The sequence below is a fragment of the Melanerpes formicivorus genome, unplaced genomic scaffold (genome assembly GCF_026170545.1).
Source record: "Melanerpes formicivorus ecotype bairdi unplaced genomic scaffold, bMelFor1.0.p_v2 SCAF_50, whole genome shotgun sequence".
NCBI lineage: Eukaryota > Metazoa > Chordata > Aves > Piciformes > Picidae > Melanerpes > Melanerpes formicivorus.
In genome coordinates this window covers 344,612-365,583 of record NW_027142402.1, presented here as the reverse complement: position 1 = coordinate 365,583, position 20,972 = coordinate 344,612, and the positions used below count along the sequence as shown (strand labels likewise).

General features: G+C 49.4%; 2 protein-coding genes across 3 annotated transcripts in view; one reads left to right on the top strand and one right to left on the bottom strand.

The window, feature by feature from the left end:
- KLHL32 (kelch like family member 32) overlaps window positions 1-7,657 on the bottom strand; it is a 52,271-nt gene extending 44,614 nt beyond the window's left edge. Inside the window, exons 1-2 of one of the 2 annotated variants that reach the window (XM_068160417.1) lie at window positions 7,598-7,657; window positions 5,606-5,673 (exon numbers count right to left, since the gene is read on the bottom strand). The gene's annotated coding sequence lies outside the window, so the exon portion shown is untranslated. Of the gene's footprint in view, window positions 1-5,605; window positions 5,674-7,330; window positions 7,451-7,597 lie in introns of those variants that run through there. The other variant, XM_068160418.1, reaches the window with a different exon arrangement.
- A 4,726-nt stretch (window positions 7,658-12,383) lies between these two features.
- NDUFAF4 (NADH:ubiquinone oxidoreductase complex assembly factor 4) lies at window positions 12,384-14,557 on the top strand. Its single transcript, XM_068160413.1, has 3 exons — window positions 12,384-12,546; window positions 13,050-13,147; window positions 13,768-14,557. Exons 1-3 carry the CDS (start codon window positions 12,420-12,422, stop codon window positions 14,062-14,064), a joined length of 522 nt encoding a protein of 173 aa, XP_068016514.1. The 5' UTR covers window positions 12,384-12,419; the 3' UTR covers window positions 14,065-14,557.
- Window positions 14,558-20,972: the final 6,415 nt, after the last annotated feature.

The window sequence follows — 20,972 nt, the reverse complement described above, 5'->3', positions numbered from 1 at the left end:
GACTTCAGCAGCATGGGGTGCAGCAGCACGAGAAGAATTTCACCCTTCTGAAAGGCTGGAGTTGGTTAAACTCTTTGCCTTTGGTTTCCTGACATCTAAAGGCTGAAAGCAGGAGAATGTGGGGAGGTGGATGTGGGGAGGGCTGTGGATGTGGTGTACCTGGACTTCAGCAAGGCCTCTGACACCGTCCCCCACAGCAAACTGCTGGCTAAGCTGTCAGCTCGTGGCTTGGACATCAACACTCTGAGTTGGGTTAGGAACTGGCTGGAGGCTGAGCCCAGAGAGTGGTGGTGAATGGTGCCACAGCCAGCTGGAGGCCAGGCACTAGTGGTGTCCCCCAGGGATCAGTGCTGGGCCCCATCCTGTTCAATATCTTTATTGATGATCTGGATGAGGGGATTGAGACAGTCATCAGCAAGTTTGCAGATGGCACCAAGCTGGGAGCAGGAGTTGATCTGTTAGAGGGAAGAAAGGCTCTGCAGAGGGACCTTGACCAACTGGACAGATGAGCAGAGTCCAACAGGATGGCATTCAACAAGTCCAAGTGCCAGGTGCTGCACTTTGGCCACAACAACCCCATGCGTTGCTACAGGCTGGGGACAGAGTGGCTGAGAGCTGCCAAACAGAAAGGGACCTGGGGGTACTGGTCGACAGCCACCTGAACATGAGCCAGCAGTGTGCCCAGGTGGCCAAGAAGGCCAATGGCATCCTGGCCTGCATCAAGAATAGTGTAGCCAGCAGGAGCAGGGAAGTCATTGTGCCCTGTGCTCAGCACTGCTTAGGCCACACCTTGAGTCCTGTGTCCAATTCTGGGCCCCTCAGTTTAAGAAGGACATTGAGAGACTTGAAGGTGTCCAGAGAAGGGCAACGAGGCTGGGGAGAGGCCTTGAGCACAGCCCTGTGAGGAGAGGCTGAGCGAGCTGGGATTGTTTAGCCTGGAGAAGAGGAGGCTCAGGGGAGACCTCATTGCCCTCTACAACTACCTGAAGGGAGGTTGTAGCCAGGAGGGGGTTGGTCTCTTCTCTCAAGTAACCATCACCAGAACAAGAGGACACAGTCTCAAGCTGCACCAGGGGAAATTTAGGCTGGAGGTGAGGAGAAAGTTCTTCACTGAGAGAGTCGTTCGCTGCTGGAATGTGCTGCCCAGGGGGGTGGTGGAGTCCCCATCCCTGGAGGTGTTCAAGATGGGATTGGATGTGGCACTTGGTGCCATGGTTTAGTCATGAGGCCTGTGGTGAGAGGTTGGACTTGATGATCTTTGAGGTCTCTTCCAACCTTGATGATTCTGTGATTCTGTGAAATGTTACTGCACTCTGCCCCAGGCTTGCAAACAGGGGTCCCCAGCATTTGGAAATCCCTTGTTTCTTTGGTGCATAATCTCTCCTGCTTTTGTGAGGCACGAATAGCAGCTCATCTTTTATTTGTTTGCAGTTTCTCACAGAAGCAGTTTGTTGTGATTGCTCTCTCCTACACAAAAGCTGGTCAGGATTTCCAAGCCCCTTCTGTTCATTCATGGCAAGCTGCAGTTACAAACATTTGCTTACTTCAAATCAGTGCAAGAATCTGGTACATCAAAAGAGTCATTTCACACCTTTTACCCCCTAGTATATGAAAGAAAATTAAGCACTTCGAGTCTGTCTTTCCCTAGCCTGCACACACTCACTACAAGGCAAAGCAACTGGCTGCTCTGCTTTGAAGATAGAATGCAGCAGCAGTGACCTGGCCTCAGAGTGCACAGGGACTTCTGTGGAGGGGATTTTTAACTTGTGGAAGGTTTAACTTCATTTTGGAGGGATATTTTTCTTAAAACTTTAAGAGGCAAGCTGGTGATACAGCCCACAGCACACTTGCATAAGGAGTGGTGCAAGCAAAACACAAGAGCAATGAGCTGCAGCAGGGAGGGCAGAGGGGTGCTGAGCACCTCAGGCCAGTACTGCTGCAGAACATCTCATGTCAAAACCTGAGAGCAGGGCAAGGAAAGACTGATGCACAGCTTCTGCTCAGTTGTCATCCATCCACCCAGACAAGGTGCTTAATGGATCACAAATACATTAGGATGAATGTTCTGATAAAGTATGTCTCTTCCCACTGCCTTTGAAACTGTTCATCATGGAGATAAACAGATGGAAAATCATCTTAACTGAGAACAGACTTCTGTTTAGTTTCCCCTTAAAGGAGAAAAATATTATTGGGGGGGGGGGGGGGGGGAGGGGGATTAAGGGGGAATAAAAAGGAAGTTCAGCTAAGGAATACACCAAAAACATAAAACAGGGGCTGTTATCCCACTACCGATGTTCTACACTTCAGCTTTTAGCTCTTGAGGTCTCTGTTTTGATCTCCACAGCTCACTGAAGTCAGAGTGCCAGTGAAGTTCTGCAAATGTCACCTCAACTCTTTTTCTGGTTTATGCAACTAAAATAAAGCTCAGGGACTGAGTGGGGGCTTTCAGAACTACAACACAGAAAAGAGAAAAATACAACAGATGGAGCCCCTCAAAGGGAAAACCTTTTGATGGTCTCTTATAACATAATTTTAACATCTGTGTTAGATCAGGGGAAAACACTGTTCAAAGCCACTCTCTTCTTTCACGTGTAGCTGTTGGGAAAAAACATTCATAGCAACTGTAGTGAATTTCAAAAGTAAACCTGGAAAGAACACGTTCCACATATCCTGGTGACATGACTTCAGTCCCAGGTTCTGTCTTGATAAGCTGGGTCCCAGTTGAGCTCATGAAGCCCTTTTACTTTATTTAACCTGAAATGAAACCTGATGGAAAATTTTTCAGACATAATAAGGCCATAAGCTTGCTCATGTCCACTTCAAAATCTGTTACTAATCTAAGCAATGCTATTTTCACTTCAGCCATCATTTCAAAAACCAAAACAAACCCCAAACCAAACACCACCAAAAACCTCCACAAACCACCCAAAACCATGCAGGACAGAAATCAAGCATTATGAACACTGCAGAAGCAGACCTTGATCCCTCTGCATGACACCTCCAGAACCAAAGTCCCCTGCTATCCAAACTAGTGGTGCTGAGAATCTTTTTTCCAGGCATATTCTTACTGCAGAGATGAATGAAAGGCTATGCTGGAAGCACAAGGGGTTAAAAGCTGGAGGTTGTTACAGGTTAAAAATCCACACACAGATTTTAAAGACACCCTCTAAGTAATCACAGCATTCAGGAACACACCGCCGTAAGCTGGGCTAAAACACCACATCTTTGATACTGCAAAGCCCACCATGGCTGTCATGGAAAACAAAGACAGATGGTGGCAGAAAAGACTCTTCAGAACCACCACAACCTTTAAATACTGCTGAATCAAAATATTTACAATATTTATCCCCCTAAAGCTCCTTCTCTACAATTAAAGTTCTTCTCAATTGCTGCAGCATATTGCTCCTGAAATTTTGGCAGAAGACATTCTCAATTTACATAATTGTTGAGAGCAGCCACCCAGCAGAGCAGCCCCAGACTCCCAAGAAGTAGATGTTCTGGAGCCTCCTGTTGCCTCTCCTCACAGCTGTTTACATATTTTGCTGCTTTCTTATCAGAGAGAAATCTCCAACTGCTGACATCAGTAACCTCAACCTAGCAGGAACTGCACAGCATCCACTGCTGGAGTGTCAGAACGTGAAATGGCAACTCCTGCGCTCCTCAAGCTACCAGAGAGATGTACTCTGAAGAGGCAGCAGTGTGTGCAGGTGTGTGAAGACCCATCAGCACTACCCCAGGTACCAGAGAGGAGCTCTCATTGATTCGACTGTCCACTGACAGAATGGAGCACAAGGATTCCACCTCAGCCACCTCATAGCTGCAAAACTTCTTCTCAAGAAAGGAAGCCAAACACTGCTGGTCCACAGAAAGTCTGGTAAGGGAGTAGAGTGAAATCCTAGCTACATCCAGGACTTTCCATAGCTAATGGTGCAAATGTAACACCAGCCTGATGAAATCCTGACAGAACATTTCTGTAGCCCTACTGCTGGAGACATTATCAAGCAGCCAACGGTACAAAGCTCCTGCACACATGCTGAAAACAGAGACTGTGGCCTAGGACACAGACCAGCACCTGCCCAGAAAATGCCACAGCTTCTTTCTGCCCTTTTCTGGAAGGGGCAGGCAGGTTCAGAATCAGGGTGGCTGGTCCAGGTGGGAACACTCACAAGCAGGAGTTTCAAGGCTCTCCTGGTCTCTCACTTTAAACTGCCAAACTCAGACACCATTGCTTCATTTTCTCCTCTTGAAGCTACTTCCCAGAATTCTCCCTGGTCCTCAGAATTTCTTCACAGACATGAATATGTTTCATCTCACACTGAAGGTTCTAACTGTTTAAAGCCCAAACTTCAATAAGAGGCAAAGCCCACCTGTGAGACAACATTTCAAAATGCTTTTTAAAAAGCATCTGCTCTTTACTCATTTCCAGTAACCAGAATTTGGTAGCAAGAGCTCAGCAATCCCTCTGAAAATGAAAGCATCCCACCACCAAGCACAAGCTCTTGAAGATGAGTGAGCATACAGAGTGGCAGAACATCAGACCTCATCAAAATGCCATCCAAGAACACAACTAAATGAAGATTTAGAAATTTCTATGTCAAAGACCTTATTTTTTTCACTATTAAGTGTAACTGCCAGGTAGTCCAGGGAACTGGGGCAAGCCACCACCACCACCACCATACATTAAAAAATTCAAAGCAGGTTTCTAAAACTGGAATACTTTTTTTAAGAAACTCTCTGTAACTTTCAGCCTTTTGGAACTGTTCCTCCATTTTCAAAGAGATGAGATGCAAAAGTTCAAGAGATTTCTTCCACCTCACCCCACAATCAGCTCGAGTCCTCAGAGTCCTCAGAGCACAGAACACAACAGCAAGTGCCATGCAAAATCCTGGGTAGATGACAAATACGAAGGGTAATTTCTTTAAGCTAAAAATAATTAAAATGAAACAACTACATAGTTACTGTAGCTCAGCATAATTAGAGTGGAGGAGGATATTTATGTGTGGCTAGCTGCTCCTGATAACGCTGTCAACTGTTCTCGCCCGGGAGTTTAAATTAATTTCATTTTTCACTTAATCCAATTCCCATTTCCAGACCAATTTATAATCATCACTTCCCCACACTAGCATGACATTAAATTACTGTAATTCTTGGCCATTAAGTCAATCATATTCCAGTCAGCAGAGCACTGGAAAACACCACAGCAGTGTCATGAATTTCACATTCAAAAGATTCCTTTATTTCCACCTTGGAGAAGCTGATCAGCAGTGTCAGAAGCCACATGGTATCAACTGTCAGTTTTCCAGCCAAGGCCAGGCTATCTGCTCCAGAAATAGAGACAATAAAAAACGTTATTTTTTCAATGAGCACTGCCTTTTCTCTGGTCAAATCACACTCATTTTCCTTTGCAAGCACCCACCAGAGCAAAGGCCCACATCAGCCTGCACTTCCATCTGCTGCCAATACTCAGCATCACTGTAAACTACAAATTCATTGCTCCACTTAATACAAAGAGATTGATTAGAGAGGAAACAAATCCCAACCAGAGCCACCTTCCTGATGCTACTGAAATTTGTGTGTTGAAATTGGAATCCTGAGCCAAACTCACCTTGCACTTAGCCACAAGCAGACTGATGAACAAGGGCTGCCACCTCAAAGCCAGCTCTTCTGTCCTTCCTGCAGGGAAGAGAGATCCAAACAAGACCACAGCTCAGCTAGAAGATCCCAGGCAATCTTGTGTTCGTGGTCCAAGGCAACACTATCTGCTCAGGGCCACTTCCAGGATTTCTTTCAAGAACAACATCTCTATAGAATTCCTGTGTGCAGAGTCATCCCTGCTGCTAGACCGCAAGATGGTTTTCTGAGGATAAATGCTCAGCCTCACCTGCCCGGTTCACGCGGCACTGGGAAGTGTTAAACACACCACGTGTCAAATTCCACCTTAAATTCTCTCGCACTTGTTCCGCTCGGCACCCAGCGCCAGAGGTACCTGACATCCCACTGACCATTTCCGCAGAAAGCCTCAGGCCCCCCTTCCATACCGGGAGCAGTGGTTTCCCCACAGCTGCCAGCACACCGGGTGCCCAAATGCACGTTCCCGTTGTGTGACTGTGCAGGATGGAGCAGGCACTTCTGCTGCTGGCATGCACAACTAAACCACAGGAGAATCTGTTATAAACACAGTGAGCACCCAAAAAAAGAGCAGGTGTCTAAGAGGTGCTAATTGCAACGGCTGCTTTATTTTTAGTGCCACACTAACGCAGGAGCTCATTACTGCCTAGCAGCCTCTCAGAGTGCACGCACCTAGCCCAGTATTCCACCCAGAATGACTGCAAAGTGCTTCACTGTCAAATTACTCACAATCTGAAAGGCAGACAAAAGATGAAAGGTTTTTTTCTGGAATACTTTCAAAGTTAAGTAAAAAATTCTCTCTAATCACTTGTAAACTGGAACAATGCAAAGAGCTGGGTCCGAGGAGCTGTGCATTGGTACATCGTTAAGCATCTGTGGTACCTCTACGGTTTGTTCAGCACAGCACTGATTTCTGCAGGAGCTAGCACAGCTTGGTTATCTGGTGAAAACTCTACACAATTGTTGAACATCCCTCAGAGGCCATGGCCCTGCCAACTGCTTCAGACAGGCAGATCCCAGAATCGCAGACCCTGGCAAGGCTACGGCAGTTCCTTACCCTGCCCACTGCAGTCAACAGGGCTGTGCCTCGGGGGCTACCGATCTCCTCAGCACTGAAAGACCAACCCCAGCTTGACTCTGAAGCATTTCCAAGATACCTTTCCACCCCTACCAAACTGGGCAAATTTATAACAACCTTTTTAAAACCGTGTCCTCACAATCTGTGGTGCACAGTGGCAAACACTACTTGTATGTGACGGTGTGTGACGGTTCCATCCATCACCTGCCAGCCGGACCCGGACAAGCTCTGCGGGCTGCTGTCCAGGTCGCAGGGATCCGAGATGTTTGGGCAGGTGTATAGGAAATTGAGTGCCGAGAACCGAGCACCTCCCCACCCTGAGGCAGGCAATTACCCCCCTATAGCATTACTATTTAAATTCCTGGGGCTGCACATCCAAGCGTGCGGCCAGGGGATGACTCGATGCCAGCTCCAGCACGGCTAAGCGCTGGAAGAGCCAGGCTCGGCTCTGTCACCCCAACGGGCGGCTTTCCGCCCGCCGCACGGGGAGAACGGCTCGGACCCGGCAGGATCTGCTTTCAGCCCCTTTCGAGGAGGCAGAGCCATCCTACAGGACACCGCCGAGCACCTGCGGCACGTCCCCACACAAACCCGGGAGCTGGGCTCGCCGCGTCCCCGACTCACCCCCCGGGCTTCGCTCCATCCCTCCCTCTCCCGTCTCCTCCTACGCCGGAGTTGCACCGAACCGGGGACCGGTGGACCGCTGGGGCTGCGCCGGCCGGTACCCGGGGACTTCCCCGCGGCGGAGCTACCGCTTGCACCGTTCCCATGGCAACCAGGACAGTCGCACGCTCCGCCGCCTCGCAGGCGCCCCCGCCCCCAGGCGACCTCACCCCGCCGGTCGCGATTCGGTAATGGGAAGCAGCGCCCGAGGCCCGGCCGCTCGCTCACCTCGCGGCAGGTGACGGAGCACACTCCTCTGCCCCGCTCCGACGGCAGCGACGGTCGAGTCCCGGCCCAAGCGCCGCAGCCCCGCGCCCCGGCTGCGCGGCTCCGCGGCCCGAGCAGGAGGAGCTTCCCCGCCCCGCCCAGCGCGCAGATGCTGCCCGGCCCGGCGGGGCCGCACCGGCCGCCGCCGCGGCCACTCCTGCGGCGCTGTGGGGCAGTCGGCGTCCGCGAATCCCTGGAGCGGCACCGGCTGCGGGAGGGCAGAGGGCCCGGCCAAGCCGCCCTGAGCTGGTGGACAGAGCACCGAGGGGCGGTAGGACAGGGCTGCAGGACAAGAGATGGGGCTGGGAAGGGAGAGCTGCAGAAGGGCAGCCCCGCTGCGGTCAGGGGCAGCAGAGTATCGGCGCGGCAGTGCCCCGTTACGGATTCCGATGTGGCTGTGCCAACACCCGCACCAGAAAACAGCAGCTACGCTGACCCTAACAAGAGTGTGTCATGGTGCCCTTGTGTCATGGTGCTGCCAGGCAGGGTCGAGGTCTCCACATCCGTGCTCTCATTTTTGAATGACTGCCCAAAAAAGAGCTTTCTGATTGATTTCCAGTACGTGCTCACTGGAAACCGGTCAGTAAGAACTTAAAGAATGGAGTTGTCCTCTGGCTGTCGGAAGCCGGGAGCTAGACAGCCACTGTGCCACAGGGACATGAAATGGATGTCTATATCACATGCTGCTCCTCTCAAGAACAACAGGTTTTACACAGCTGACTGCTACAGAGACAGAAAATTCATCCTTAAATGGAGACTTGTCAGGCTCTTTTACTCTATATAAAAGCATACACTGCTTCAAATATACTCCCTTAGCTATTTTTTGTGTCTGACTTTAGAGATTGGCATCAATGTAATTTCTTTATCACTTTAACATATGGCAGTCTTTCTGCTGCCAAAACATGGCCATGTTTCAGCCTCAGGCTTCGGCTGGGCTGAGCGTAAAACTGGGACTGTTTGCAAACACAGAATTTTATGTTACTCCTCCTGACACCACAAAGAGTGAATTCAAAGCTCCTGTCGCTGGAACCTCTCTGAACACTACAGCACCTAGAGGTTCCAGCCATGCTAGGAAGTGATTGGATCATTGTTTCCTCTTCTAGTCTTCCCAATTTGCAAAGCTGCTGTACTGCTGCATGTTATCACAACAACCTGGAATTGCCAAGATAAGCACAGCCAAATCCTATTTACATTTGGAAGTACACCAAGCACCACTATTTTGATTAAAACCATTTCAAATACTACACTAAGCTCTGGGCAGTTTGCTCAAAGGAGCATTTCCCAAGTTACAGGGCAGAACCACAAGCATCTAAACGACACGAAATAAAGGTCAAACATTTTAAAAGGAAGAAAAAAGTGTACCTCAGTGCTGTTCTCTAGCATTGCAGCTGGAGCTAGGCAAAAGCCCACAGGCGCCTCAGATTTTCTGCCTATTGGTGGAGCCTACAAACACCAACTGCATGGCAACACCTGGTTAAAAGAAGCCCAGTGGGTAAAAAAACCCTAAAATTGGAAGGAGTAAGGAAGTAACCTACTCCCTTCTCAAAAACAGATATATAAATAGTGGTTACTGCTTGACTACTACAGGTCGAGTGAGATGAGGTGATATTGCCTAGGAGAGGAGGAAGCTTCCTGAGGGGTATGTGAGGTCCTGTTTTGGAACCTTGCAGTGCTTCCTCTGCTCCGCAGGTGTTCTGAATACAGCTCTTCACAGAAAGGAGGAAAGAAAGGGGACATTAGGTGAGAAACTACCAAAGCAGTTCTCTAAGCAGTAGCCTGTTGGCAAGTAAATTGCTGTCTGGCCACTGAAAGTTAATAATTTTTTCACTCCTCCATCTCTTTCTCTAGATCCCCCTACTCCCAAAGAAGTGGAGCATGGCTCAGCCTGAGGCTGCTTTAAACTCAATGATTTTCCACATCTGAACTGTTGAAATCAAAGCAGTCTGGCATATTAGCTGTGACACACCACAGTCTTTCTTTCAGTGAAGCAGGAGATGTATTCCTGACATCAAGCAAGTATTGCACTGCCAGTACTCTGGAAATGTAGTTGCCCCATTCACCCTGTGGCTGCTGCAAGAGGAGCTTCAATGCATGAGAAGTTCCATGACCAGACAAAAGCAATCACAGAATCCCAGCATGGCACAAATTGGAAGTGACCTCTGAAAATCATGCAGTCCAACTTCCCTGCTAGAGTGGGATCACATAGAGCAGGTTGCCCAGGATCCAAATATCCAGGTGGGTTTGGAAAGTCTCCAGAGAAGGAAACTCCACAACCTCTCCGGGCAGCCTGCTCCAGGGTTCAGCCATCCTCAAAAGTGAAGAATTTTTTCCCTTGTGTTTACATGGAACATCCTGCATCCCAGTTTGTGTCCATTGGCCCTTGTCCTGCCACTGGACACAGCTGAAAAGAGTTTCTGCATGGTGTTGTGTGTATAGGTAAGTGCGGTAAGCTTCATCTTCATCCCAAAGGTGTCCTACACAAAGAACACCTTCAAAGTCTGTGTTATAACACTGGGGCTTCGAAGCTTAATTGTGTCCTTATTATACAATCTCAAAAGGAACTTCTGGTACACAGAGGTATTACTTCTTTAAATATTTTAGGACCTCTTTAATGGGCTATTTCAGTAGCACCCCAGAGCAACCTAACACTTCTCTCTGTATATAATTAGTAAAGGTGACTGTTCAAACCCCATCTGTGGCCTGCTTGCTGACCCCAGATTTTTGATGCTGTGGAAAGAACAGACACCCAAAAAAGGTCTCTGTAATTTCAATAATGACTTCCAGTTGAACTCTAATAGTGGTCATCATGTGCTGGTATCACTGAAACCTTCTTTTGTTTCTCTGATTCATTCTCTGCCCACACAATTTGTAGCTGCAAGCTCTCAGGCAAAGGCTGATGATGCACACAGATGAAAAGGCTCAGCACCCCATGTGAGGAGCGCAGCTCATTTTCTGTATCACTGCACGCAAAGTGTGCTAGCTGGGAACAGTGCAAAGTTAACTCAAGCAGTACAGCATCACTGCTCCCAGCTGTATTCTCTGAACCTTGGATGTTCTTCACATCATTAATGGCTACTACTGCATTAGGTATCAACCAAGCCCCCTGTAGCAAGCATCTCTCCTGCTACATGTGCACTTTCCTGCAATGTGTTGCAATAGCCAACTCAAGATTTTATTCCTAAATCAAAGTATCACCCTTCACAGTAAGTGGAGCAAGCAGAGAATAAACCTACCCCCCCACCCCCACCCCAGTCAGCAGCTGGAATGGGTTGTCTGCAAGTGTCTCCAATAACAGCTTCTGCACGGGATTTCTGAGTGATGTGGAGCAAACCAACCAGCCCCATGCAGGAGGTAACAGCAGTTATGAAAATCTTCCCTCAGGAATCTTCTTCCTGACCCTCACATGATCACAGGCCAAGGCTGAGAATTTTTGACCCAGTTCAAATGTAGATTTTTCACTAGAGCCTTGGATTCTTTCCTATTTTCATTCCTGTTTATCCTGTTCTGTATAGATATTGCTGAAGACAATGTGACTTTATGTTTTGTATGCTTTAAGGTCAGCCCCTAAAGTTACAAGAAACACTTGGGATAAAATCAGCAAGATTTGGTCAGATCCAAGTCAAACAACTAAGTTGTTTCACTGCCTGCTTTGGTCATTAGTTTGTCCAGTTTCCTGGGATAATCATAGCTTAAAAATAAAATCTGCTCTTTCCCTTTTTCTGTCTTTAATACACACAGTGTCTACATCAGCTCTCAGGCTCACTCATTCCTTTTGCGATAAAAAAATACTGTAGAGATACAATTTAAGCAACGCTGTCAGCATGCTTCACACAAATCAGAGTGCACCTTCCCAAGCTGCACTCCAAGGGTGCTGCCATTCATGTTGCACTTCATCCATTTCAGCTGCCAGAATGTGCATTTTTATTTGCCAAAGCAGAATGTAAGTAGAGACTGTACAAAGCAAAGACTGTCATTTGCATCCATTTTTTGCTACCCTGGGAAGATGAGGTCGCTGCCTGGGCTGGTAGTGAGCCTGTGAGCGAGCTTGCTGCATTCTCCATGAACTTCATCCCTGTAAGGATTTTAAACAAAGCACTGCAGCCACCTAGCCTCGGAAAGACGCAAGTGTTCAGTAACACTGCTCACAGCCTGCAACTGAGCAAAAGCCTCCTGTGTATTTGTAGGGACCTCAGGAAGCAGTGAGAGACAGCTAAGCTGGAGCCAGCAACGCAAACGGAACGAGGTAACAGCACAGCCAGAAGTCACTGCAAGGGCACAGCAATCTGAACGTCCACCTTTCCCCCGTCTCTTCACAAAGCTGCCGCTCAGCCACTTCGCCCGGCTCATGAATCAGCGAGAACCCCGCGGGTCCTGGCAGGGGCCCGGGCGGTCACAGCCCGCTGCGCTGCGCTGCGCTGGTGGCGGGCACCCGCCTGGCCCCGCTCCGGGGCTCCGTTCCCCTGGGCCGCAGCCCCACTGAGGAGCCCGGCGGCGGCAGCTGGACCACGCCGTGCCGCTGCGAGACCGAGGATTAGTCGCGGCTGGGCGCCACGGCCTCGGGGGTGTTCCCCGATAGGGCTGCCCGTCCCTGCCACACCTCTCGCCGGCGCGGGGAAGCCTCCGCTCACCCACGAGTGCCAGAGCCGCGGGCAGGCCGCCGGGAGGCGACAGCGGACCCGGCCGCTCCACCACTCCCGGCCGCGGCGGCTTTCGCTGTCGAGCTTCCGGCCGCGGCCAGGCTTGGCGCAGGCGCGGGGTGCGCGCAGGCGCGGGGTACGCGGCGATGGGCGCGCGGCTGGCGCGCGTGTTCCGCACCTTCAACGTGGAGAGCCGCGCCCGCCGCGAGATCAGCAAGGAGAAGCCCACGCCCGCGCCGCGGCACCCCACGTCCCCTCGCAGCCAGCTGGCCGGTGGGTGCCTGCCCGGGCGGGCCGCGGGGCCGGAGCGCGGTGGCGTGCGGAGGCCCGGTGCGGGGCCGAGCCACGGGAGGGGGGGAAAGGAGTGCCGGGGGCAGGCTGCGGGGCCGTGAGGCCGGGCCGTGGGGCGGTGCGGGGCCTCAGCATCCCCCGGGGCTGGCGCGGGGCCGGTGACATTGAGAGCGGGGCGCGAGGGGCACGCCGGGAGCGGCGGCGCCGTTGCTAGGCGGCGGCGCCCGGGCCAAGTTCCCGCGGTGGCGGTTCGGGGTGCCCATGTGCCCGGCGGGCTGTTTGCACCGCGCCGCTTTGACGGGCCCCGCGGTGCAGCGCTGCTGCCGCTGTAGAGGGTGGGTGAAGGAGACCTTCCCGAGCAGCACCGTGCCGGGGAGCCGAACCGGCCCCGGGGAGGAGGTGGAGCCGCAGCAGTGACGGAAATGAAGAGGTCTGACTCACATCTGGCCTTTCTCTTTTCCCCTCCTCCTCCCCGCTGCCCCCAGAGCACCCCGAAATAGAAGCAGAAGTCCGCAGGAAGGACGCCAGGCTGCTGAGCTTGCTGAAGAACGTTTATGTGGAGTCCAGGGACCCCCCTGCGCGGGTGAGTCCCCTATGGGGCCGGCGCTGGAGGAGGCACAGCAGTGGCAGCCCTGGGGCTATCAAGCTCAGCACAAAGTCTCTGTAAAGAAAAATGTTCCATTAGTGCCCAAAGCTACCTTTCCACAGATCCAAGTGATGTGGTCATTACTCTTTTATACACCAACAGAGTTTGTTGTCCAGACAAAGCCAGAGAAGGGACAGCCTTTAGTTGCAGACATTAAGCTTGAAAGTGCACAGAAGGGGAGAGAGGCTGTGTGAAGCAGCTCTCTGGTTTCAGAACCAGCACACCAACTGAGTAAGCTTCTCTCTCTCCCCATGAGTCAGCACCAGGTTATCTGCATGCAGAGTTGGCCACAAAAGGTGCAGCTGGCCACACGTGAAGGGCTCCTGAGTTCACAGCACACACAGCTCAGTGGCTGCTCACCCCTCAGAACTGGGGGCTGACATGTGTAGGATGGCTCAAAGAATTGACAGTTCTGATACCAAGAAGCAACGCTGGCTGAGGTTCTGTGTTTTTATAATGCTGTGAAAATGGGGAAAGCTATCCGGAAATGCCCTGCTTAGGAACCTAATGAACATAACTGCTGATATCCTCTCTTTTGTTTTCCTTCCCACAATTAGGTAAAAGATGAAGGTGGTGAACATGTTCCATCTAAACTGGAGGAAAAGAGACTTACAAAACTAGGCCACCTGGGAGATCTAGATGTTAAGAAAGTTTCCAAAGGCAGAATTTCCATTGTGGAGGCTCTGACGCTTCTGAACAATCATAAACTTCATCCTCAAACATGGACTGCAGAGAAAATAGCAGTGGAATACAGTCTGGAACTGAAGGACGTCCACTCTCTTCTGGAATTCTTCATTCCTTTTACTGTGCAGGAATTTCCTAAAGAAACAAAAAAAGCTATAAAGGCAACATAAAAATAATTACCACTCATATCTCGTGTCTTAATTTTACTCTACAGTGTATGCAGTGTTTGAAAGGAGTTGGTGACACCATCCCACACAGCTGCTTCCTTACACCAGTAAGCTGCATTCAAGCAATTCCATTCCATATGGGATGGCTTCAGTTAAGTGCAGCACACACAGGTGCAGTTTGCAAAACAGAATGTCACTGTAAGGTGCATTAGAGCCCGTCACGGGGTACTGATGTCACAAGTTCAGTTACAACACACAAGGTCTAGGGAGACCTTGACCTTAGCAGAGATTTAAGCTGGCCCAGCGCTCTGTGTGTGTAATTCCATGTACCGTGTCTGTCAAGGTGTGCATACAAGGTGCTGCATTCCTGTGTATTAGATGGGATGGTGTTCATGCTTTGTAAAGATGGTCAGCCACAGGGTCATTCCAGAAATTCAGTTGTCAAATGTAAAATAAAACAGGTGAAAAGCAAGAGGCCTCCTGGTGCTGGAACAGTAATGGCTGATGTGTGGCTCCTCCTGCACTCTGTTCTGATTTAGCTGAAATACCTGCAGCCCCAGATACAATCCATCAGTGGGTTTGTAAGGAGTGATGATCTGGCAGCTGCTGCATGAGGAATGGTTGTTCATGTTACTGGGTAGCTGTGACATGCAGTTTGCTGTGGGCACACAGGTTCTGCTTGTCACCTGCCCCACATGCTGGGCTATGTCATCAGCATTGTGAAGGCACTGCAGATGGTGTGAAAGCTGTACCTTTAGCTATCCAAATTACCCATTTACTTCTAAGAACAATTCAAGCTGAATGCAAAGTGCTTTGTTCAGCCACCAAAGATCTCTCTTGCTTTGCCAGATGAGGATTTTAAAATTACTTTTCCCCCATTGGTCAATCTCAGAAATAAATGCAAAGACTCATTAAACAAAACTTTGCCCCATCCTAGTTACTACCACTCTCACCACTTCCCCCACTACTTTGCTGATGAGCATCATCTGCCAGGTTTCTGGTCCTGCTCCACAGATGAGCCATTAACTGTGTGCAGTGAGCAAGGCTGATTTACTGCCTGCCTAAGGCTACAGTGAGCCTGGAATAAACACAAAGTAAGTGCACCAAATGCAATGAATCAAAGCCAAGCAGGCTGCTGAAGATGCCATTAGGAAGAAATAATGCCACTCTGTGGGCTTAGCTCCTCCACTGAGAGAGAAAGGGAATAAATTCCAGCCTGTGCTCTGCCCCTCACCGTCAGCTGTCGTCGGTTCAGGATTTCCGCGTGGCGATGAATCCACAGCTGTCATCGCTCAGAGATGGAATAGAATAGAATTAGACCAGACCAGAAGAGACCTTCAAGATCATTGCGTCCAACCTATCAACTAATCCAACCCACCTAATCGACTAAACCATGCAACCAATGACTTCCAGCAGCTCAGCTCTGCACATGCAATACTCCAGCGTTACACTCTGCTGTGCTGCAAAGCTCTCGTTCATGCAGCAATTTGAGAAATGCAGCTATTTCTCTTGTGACTCAGTGAGATCATGTTTAATCACAGTTTCTTAATCCCTTTGAGAGAAATTTACCATTTTTGGAGCAAGGAGGGGCCAGGCTCTTCTCCTTGATGACAGGTGACAGGACCAGAGGAAATGGTTCTAAGCTGCACCGGGGGAGGTTTGGGCGGGATTTACTTCACTGAAATGGAATTACTTCACTGAAAGGGTTCTCAAATATGGGAATGGTCAGCGCAGGACAGTGCTGGAGTCACTGTTTATGCAGCACTTGGGGATGTGGTTTAGTGCTGCTCCTTTGATCAAGGATTCTCAAATGCTCTGTGCTTCCCACCAGGCACAGCACCTTGCACTTGTGCTGTTCACATCAAACCTTTGCTTCAAGTGGATGACAGCTTGAATCTGAAGTAACTCCCTTTGCTGCTGGTTCCAAGTTATTTCTATGCTAAGGAAAACTGATTACTTGAGAGGTAGAAATCCAGTGTGTATTCCAATTGGTCAAACTGTTTCCATGGTTGCAGTGCAGTGTCTAAAGATACAGCTGAAAAATAAGTGGCGTAAGGGTAGGAAAACCTGATCTGCTGCATCCCTTCCTAGACAGAGCACCCAAAGATGGAGTTCCAGGCTGTGGAGCAGCTACAGGCAGGTGGATGTGCTGCTGAATCTTTGCAGGTAACCCCTTGGACCCTCTCCCCTGGGAAAAGTTCTCCTATAAGCCCTGCCAAGTCCACACATGCTGCAGGTGGCCTCTTTAGTTTATTGTTTTGCTTGATGTTGTCAGGTAGCAAAGCTTTTAACTGCTCCCAGAGATACACAAGAATATCAGGAGATTTATGCAGGGCAGCCCAGGGGATCTGATTGCATCATCTGGGCAGGTGACTTACCAGCATGCACCTAAATGTAAACTATGAAAGCAGGAACACTGCTTGGCCATGTTCTGCAAGGACATTTCAGTTCAGGACTTGGAGAAGTCCTTACACAAAGCATTCCTCCATGTCCGTGATGCCTTCCTCTGCTTTGCCACTAGGAGCAGGATTGTCTGGTTGAACCAGCAAGGCCTTTGACACCGCCCCCCACAGCAAACTGCTGGCTAAGCTGTCAGCTCGTGGCTTGGACAGGAGCACACTGCGATGGGTAAGGAACTGGCTGGAGGGCCAAGCCCAGAGAGTGGTGGTGAATGGTGCCACAGCCAGCTGGCAGCCAGTCACTAGTGGTGTGCCCCAGGGATCAGTGCTGGGCCCTGTGCTCTTTAACATCTTTATTGATGACCTGGATGAGGGCATTGAGTCCATCATCAGTAAATTTGCGGACGACACCAAGCTGGGGGCAGGAGTTGATCTGCTGGAGAGTAGAGAGGCTCTGCAGAGAGACCTCAACAGGCTGGACAGATGGGCAGAGTCCAAGGGCAGGAGATTTAACACATCCAAGTGCTGGGTTCTGCACATTGGCCACAGCAACCCCATGCAGTGCTACAGGCTGGGGTCAGAGTGGCTGAGAGCAGCCAGGCAGAGAGGGACCTGGGGGTACTGGTCGATGGTAGGCTGAATGTGAGCCTGCAGTGTGCCCAGGTGGCCAAGAGGGCCAATGGCATCCTGGCCTGCATCAGGAACAGTGTGGCCAGCAGGAGCAGGGAGGTCATTCTGCCCCTGTACACTGCACTGGTTAGGCCACACCTCGAGTACTGTGTCCAGTTCTGGGCCCCTCAGTTCAGGAAGGATGTTGAGATGCTGGAACATGTCCAGAGGAGGGCAACAAAGTTGGTGAGGGGTTTGGAACACAGCCCTGTGAGGAGAGGCTGAGGGAGCTGGGGTTGCTTAGCCTGGAGAAGAGGAGACTCGGGGTGACCTTATTGCTCTCTACAACTACCTGAAGGGAGGTTGTAGACAGGCGGATGATGGTCTCTTCTCCCAGGCACCCAGTATCAGAACAAGAGGACACAGTCTCAGGCTGTGCCAGGGGAGGTTTAGGCTGGATGTTAGGAAGAAGTTCTACATAGAGAGAGTGATTGCCCATTGGAATAGGCTGCCCAGGGAGGTGGTGGAGTCACCATCACTGGAGGTGTTCAGGAGGAGACTTGATAGGGTGCTTGGTGCCATGGTTTAGTTGATTAGGTGGTGTTGGATGATAGGTTGGACACGATGATCTTGAAGGTCTCTTCCAACCTGGTTTGTTCTGGTCTGGTCTGGTCTGGTCTATTCTATTCTATTCTATTCTAACCTAACCTAACCTAACCTAACCTAACCTAACCTAACCTAACCTAACCTAACCTAACCCTGAGGTCTGCTAGCAACACAGCAGGAGTGAAAAACCTGTAGGTATGAGAAGCTGGTCATCAATTTTGCTGCCATGCAACACTATTTCTTTGCCACTTGTTGATGTTATGGAGAACATTGCAGATCATTAGCAGCATCTCTCACACCAGTACTCAGGCATGAGAGAGTCGACCATTCACTTTCAAGTCTCCCACTTTGTCACAAAGATACCACACAGAAAACTGCAGTTTCTTGATGTCTCAGGACTGCATTAGACATAGGAAGAAATTTGGGTGCACTGACTGACACACCTGGTTTTCTGACCGTTGCCTTAGCAGCATACATCAATTATGTCTCTTACATCGTGCCAGGAAGCCTCTCTGGTGGCTTGTGCAACACACAGGTCTGTCTTTCTCATAGGTGTTCATCTGAGGTTCAAGGCAGTGATGAAAGCTGAAAAACTCTGACCTGCCCATGAGGACTGCGGAAGAACTGGCAAACTTCAGCCTGTGCCAAGGCAGGGCCACCACTGCCCTTATCAAGGGAATGGGATGGAACAGATGCTCAAGTCTGATCCTGCATCTTAGACAGATGAAAATGTCCAGGGCTCCACCAAGAGAAAGATGCCTGTGATCAAAACTGTGCACAATTAGTTCCTGACATCAGCTCTGAGGCACCTGTCACTTTCTCAGACAGGAGGCTCCTTCAGTTAAGATTCTGTTGTTCACTTTTTTTGCCCAAGGGATGAGAAGCATTGAAATATTCTCTTCTGTGAAAGTGTGAAGTGGCACCCTGTGAAGATTTCTGAGCGGTAAAGTGCTCTAATAAAGTACTATTGATCTGACCATGTGGGAATACTCTTACAGTGTGGATGATCTTTATAAAGTCAATTAGTTTAACACCCTAGAGACTTCCTTCCAACACAGTGATACAGCATCGTGCTAACTTATCTCTCTGACACTGTGCATCCCGACTTGCCACACAGGGTAGATAACAAAGATTTGTATTACAATTTTTAGTGTTTAGAAAATATTTAATCATCACTGTGCGGTACAATTTGCATTGTTCCCTTTTTCCATGCCAATATGATTTGTATGGCAGCCAATGTATGCTAATTAGCAAATTTCCCTAATTAATTTTTGTCAGTGCACTGCCCTAACATGACTTAAAATGTACAGCTTAATGTATTAAATGTATTAAAATTTCTTCTACTTCCCATTGTATACCAGGGAGTAATTTGATATTAGCAGCAAGTGTTTACAACAATATTTAGGTGCACATATTCTAATTAAAGTGAACATCCAACACGTTGGCCAAGGATGAGTCATGCTTCACAACAGCTCTACAGGGAAGGAGACCTCAGTTGGGTTTTCTTCTAAAGCAATGGCCAACAAGAATAAATTATTCCTTTTGTGTGAAATGCATTCTGTGCTGTTTGTTGCATGGCTGAAGGGGGGATTAGTGAATGTGAAGTACAAAGACTGGGCAGGCAGACTGCACTGGACAAGGATGGCAGCTGCAGTGGAGGGCTGGAGGGAGGGCTAGCTGAAAAACTTGCTTGATTAGGTTTTGTTGCTAAGCACAAAGCCTACTCTGTGCATTTTTATCACTCAGGAACAAGGTACCAGCATATGCCATCCTAGTTACCATGGTTTCCATTCAGCCACAGTGCCCTCTCAGAAAAGAAACAAATTTAGGTTTAGATTCATTACACATATTCCTTAAAACTAGAACTGCAACTTGGGTGATCTATGGACAGAGCATCCTGGTTTGGTTCTTGAACAGGTGCTGACTGTCCCAGGCCTGAGAGCATCTCCTGTGCCCCCAGAGAGGTTTGGAAATAAACCCACTGCCATTTCTGACTTCCTACAGAGTCTAAAATACTTGTGAAACAAGGCTCCAGTCCACTCAGAAACTGCAGGGAAAGTCACTCCCTACCCTAATTGTCCTTTCCCCCAGCTGATTAGAGCTGTGGTAAATCTGTAGTAAATAGCTGCTGGAAAATGTTGACAAGTTAATTGGGCTCATAACTGCAAAGGCAATGAGACATCTCTGCAACTGTTTAGATCAGATTTGTCAGAAATAAGTCAGTTACAACAGCGACACATTTAATGCTACAAAGAGCACATGGAGAATAAATCAACTTTCAGCCTTAAATTAGAGTGCAGGAGGATAATTACTGTAGCAGAACATGTACTTAGAAACAAAAACCTTCTGCAGTGCACAAACACCACAAAGTTACACTGAAAATTAGTGTTGAGTATCCAAAAAAAACCCCACAAAGTAGAATAAAGCAGTTACAGCATTCTGAGCAGTGTGGATGGAGCAGGGCAGCTTTGAACAGACCTCCAAAAGTGGGTTGCTGGGCACCCATTTATTGCCCACAGTTAATGGACAGCTGTGGAACTGCTGGAGTCAGCCTGTGCTCCAGTTCACAGGTGCCTGGGAGGGGGGTTCCATGCATGTGCAGTATGTAAGGGCAGCTTCAGGTAGAAATGTACACAAATCATTCACTTAGAGAATTAGAAGTTGTATCAAAAAGCTAAGGTGGGTGTTGAGATCTGGAGTGATAGGGCTGAGTTCTGTGATGCAGCTGCCCTGCACCAAATTTTGCCAGTGCTGGGTTCTGTGCCATCCATCAGGCACGGCCCAGAGTGCCCCAGGAAATTCTCTTTGGAAGCAAAGGGGTTTCACCGTAGGGGCCCAGAAATGTTGCAAGCTTAGCATTTCAGGGGTCCTCACTGTGCAGAGACTGCAGCCCAAGGAAATGGTGGCATCAAAGCTCCTGGGCTGCTAGAGTTCAGCTTGTGGAACAGCCTCTGTGGACTGCTAGAGTTCAGCTTGTGGAACAGCCTCTGTGGGCTTCTTGCCTCCTTCCACACAAAGGCAGCTGGCATTGTTTCACCAGCTGCTTCATGTTGAGTTGAATCTGGCTGCCCTTTTGCTGAAGCAAGTAAGAAGCAGTTGTGGAGCCCTTTTGCCAGCTCAGCTCTGGTGACAGTGCCCTCCAGCAGAAAAGCAGCCATGTCTAAAGCCTCCACAGATGCTTTGACATAAGTTATTTAACACAGCTCCGCAGCTCAGCAAGAGCTCTCTCCCTGCACAGGCCAGGTGCAGCAGTGCAAAAAACCGGGTTTCCCCTTTTGATCCCCAAGGCAGAGCTGT

Excerpts from the sequence above, each read along its gene's own strand:
- NDUFAF4 (XM_068160413.1), top strand. The coding sequence starts at position 12,420 with ATGGGCGCGCGGCTGGCGCGCGTGTTCCGCACCTTCAACGTGGAGAGC. Across the intron at positions 12,547-13,049 it reads CCCTCGCAGCCAGCTGGCCG|AGCACCCCGAAATAGAAGCA; the intron begins GTGGGTGCCTGC and ends CGCTGCCCCCAG. Across the intron at positions 13,148-13,767 it reads CCAGGGACCCCCCTGCGCGG|GTAAAAGATGAAGGTGGTGA; the intron begins GTGAGTCCCCTA and ends TCCCACAATTAG.